Genomic DNA, 3488 nt, shown 5'->3' with positions numbered 1-3488 from the left:
GAAGCTAATATTTTCTAGTGAGGAGTAGGAAGGTAAAAAATAAACAAAGAGAACGAATATCTGCAACGGGTAGAACTATGTCCCCCTGTTACAGGATAGGAGAGGTGCTTGTCTCCCCCGGTAGCTAGTGGGAGTGGAATTCTTGCGATATCCCGAGAAAATGAATTTTCTGACACTTGCACGGGAGAAGGAGTGATTATCGTTTGCATGGAATTAAATCCCTGAGTTTTCAAAGTCCTGTTTCCCTTTGCCTCGTCATAGAAGAAGTGAAACTCGGGCTAAAATCAGAGCCAGTATCCAGAGTTTCTGTTCCATGTTAGGGCATGGCGCATACAGCATCAGGCTAATTTAGTTTGTGTTCCAGCTGAGTCCCTCAGTCCATTGCATGTGGGGTCCACATGGCCGTGGGGTCCACATGGCCATGGGCCACACGGATGAATGCAAAGAAGCAGAAGCAAAAGAGCCCCATGAGCCAAGAGTCACAAGCCAAGAAGCCAAGAGAGAGGAGCCGCAACAAGAGAAGGGACTCCTTTGTTTAGGAGATTATATATCCCCAATTTTTTGTTCTTTCGGTAGTCACACCCATTCTGGCCAATGATCTCTGTTCCCAGGTGTGACTGACAAGTAAGTACTTTCCCTATGTCACCCCAACTTTACTGGGCATGTGTCTATCTCCCCTTTGTCCACTCCCCTTCCCCCAGTGTTTTGCATGGAATAGGCCTGTGGCTCCCTGGGGAGTGTGAAGTCGCAGCTTCCGCAGCTTCCCGATGAAGCTGCCCAAATGGCATGCCTATAATGTCTGGTCTTCCCTTTGCTCCTTTCCTATTATTAATAACTAATTACAACAGTTCAAGTCCTAATGCCCAGTGCCTGTCAATGTGACCTTACTTCGAAATAAGATCTTTGCTTATATCATCAAGTTAAGATGAGGTTGTGGGGGTTAAAAATAAATACATTAATACCTTTTCTCTCATCTTCTAAGACTTCTAGCTGGGCTAATAATCAAATTAACAGAAGCAAATTAACAGAAGAAGATCAAATTTCATGCGCATGGGGAATGCACATATGCATGAAAATTCCAAAGACAGTGAGGCAACATTGCATATATAAGACATTTTGGACAAAGGAGAAAGGAGGAAGTGGTATATTAGATTTCAGAAATGAGAATGGATGAGTTACAGATAGTTGAATTGAGGAAGAACAGAAGACACATGGCAGGAATATCCTTGCTAGGCAAATCAGAAACAATGGAATATACACAGGAGGTATCCAGCTAACAGGCTTCTCTGCCTGAAGCCCTTTTGTTCACCATATTTAATTCAAATTAGGCTAAAGTCACATTCTAACATACCCTCCCTGAAGCAAGTTTCTCTGTTTGAATCTCTTGGGCAGGAAACATGTTTTCTGAGTCTTTCATTTCTTAATAAACAGCTGAAAATCAATATCCCAAAAAGGCAGCTTCAGGACACCAAAACTTTGGTTCTCTTCAAGGTCATGCTGGGTTAGGGTGGGCCCTAAACTCAATGATTGGTGTCCTTATAAGAGGAGGGAAATTTGGACACAGTCACATGTGAGAAGGCCATGTGAAGATAGAGGCGGAAACTGAGGCGATGCGGCTACAAGCCAAGGAAGGTCATGGATCGCTTGCAACCACCAGTAGCTAGAAGAGGCAAGGCAGGCTCCACTCTAGAGCCTTCAGAGGGAACATTGCCCTGCCAACACCTTGATTTCAGACCTCTGGCCTCCACAACTGTGAGAGAATACATTTCTGTTGTTTACACCACCCAGTTTGTGCTGCTTCCCTACAGCAGCCCTAGGAAATGAGTACAACATCTAATATGATATCAGAGAGAGATACATGGTATAAAGAAAAACAAAGCAAGATGGGAGGATGGAGAGTGACTGGGAAGGAAAGAGCTAGCTTACATAATGCAGTCAAGGGGAGGTGACATTACACAAGGACAAGACTGTCAAATCAGTCCCACGAGATCCAGAGGTTCTCATCAGCTCTGGGTACCACGACAAAATACCACAGACTGGGTGGCTTAAAAACAACACACTTGCCCCAGCCAGTTTGGCTCAGTGGATAGAGCGTCAGCCTGCAGACTGAAGGGTCCCAGGTTCGATTCTGGCCAAGGGCACATGCCCGGTGTGGGCTCAAATCCTCAGTAGGGGGCGTGCAGGAGGCAGCCGATCAATGATTCTCTCTCATCATTGATGTTTCTATTATATATATACCTCATGACCATTGTTTATTATAAAGGTGAACCCAGATGAGCTTATCGGTAAGATTTCTGGTAGCGAGCACGGGCACCAGGACCACCAAACTTTTTGGATTCACAGCGATGGGGATCAGCTACCAGCAGGGTCCAGTCATACTGGATAAGGATGTCTTTGATCTCCTTCTTGGAAGCTTTATCCACATATTTCTGGTAATAGGCCACCAGGGCTTTGGAAATGGACTGACGGATTGCATAAATCTGGGCCACATGACCACCACCCTTCACACGGACTCGGATGTCCACGCCAGCAAACCGCTCCTTCCCAAGAAGCAGAACAGGTTCCAGCAGCTTGTATTGAAGCATCCGCGGCTCGATCATCTCCAGGGTCCGTCCATTCACCTTTATGAGGCCGTTGCCCCGTTTGCAGTGCGCCACGGCTGTGGCCGTCTTCTTGCGTCCGAAGACCTGCACAGACTGCAGAGGACCCTTGGACGGCATGACTGCGGGCGTGCACCAGAGATCCTCACCACGCGGCACCGACACCAGAAAAGCAAGAAATATATTTTTTACAAAGCACACTTCCTCACATTTCTGAAAGCTGGGAAGTCCAAGATCAAGGTGCCAGAGAGGTGGGTGTCATGCTGAGGCCTCTTCTTTTGGTGTGTAGGAGGTCACCATCTCACTGTGTGCTCATATGACTTCTTCTTTATACGTGTGTGTAACCGAAATTACTTTGCTACTCCAAATACAGCCACACTGGGGTTAGGTCATCAACATATGATTTAGGGGTACACATACATTCGATCCATAACAAACTCTTACCCAAAGTTTGCCAGTGTAACTCCTCATGCTTTTCTTTGTGCATTAGACAAATGCTGGCCCAGATGTCCATGCATGGCCTCTAAGTGATACAGGCAGGACTCTCTCAGTGATACGACTTTTCCATCCTATATAATAAAGAGGTAATGTGCAAACTGACCGTCACGCCCTTGCACAAGATGGCTGCCCCCATGTGGTCAAAAGATAGCCGCCCCCATGTGGTCACAAGATGGCCGTCAGGGGAGGGCAGTTGTGGGCGACCAGGCCAGCAGGGGAGGGCAGTTAGGGGTGACCAGGCTGGCAGGGGAGGGCAGTAGGGGCAACTGGGTTGGCAAGGGAGGGCAGTTGGGGGCAACCGAGCTGGCAGGGGAGGGCAGTTGGGGGCAATTGGGCCAGCAGGGGAGCAGTTAGGCATCGATCAGGCTAGCAGGGGAGGGGTTAGGGGGT

At 47.7% G+C, this 3488-nt stretch overlaps 1 protein-coding gene across 1 annotated transcript; it reads right to left on the bottom strand.

Annotated features, from left to right (window-relative positions):
- Positions 1–2240: 2240 nt before the first annotated feature.
- LOC102245326 (40S ribosomal protein S16) lies at positions 2241–2764 on the bottom strand. Its single transcript, XM_005871755.2, has one exon. The coding sequence runs from the start codon at positions 2718–2720 to the stop codon at positions 2280–2282; it is 441 nt and encodes a 146-aa protein (XP_005871817.1). The 5' UTR covers positions 2721–2764; the 3' UTR covers positions 2241–2279.
- Between the last annotated feature and the right edge of the window lie 724 nt (positions 2765–3488).

The sequence above is a fragment of the Myotis brandtii genome, unplaced genomic scaffold (genome assembly GCF_000412655.1).
Source record: "Myotis brandtii unplaced genomic scaffold, ASM41265v1 scaffold355, whole genome shotgun sequence".
NCBI lineage: Eukaryota > Metazoa > Chordata > Mammalia > Chiroptera > Vespertilionidae > Myotis > Myotis brandtii.
Note: the sequence above shows the minus strand (reverse complement) of the source record. Positions and strands in the feature narration are given on the sequence as shown.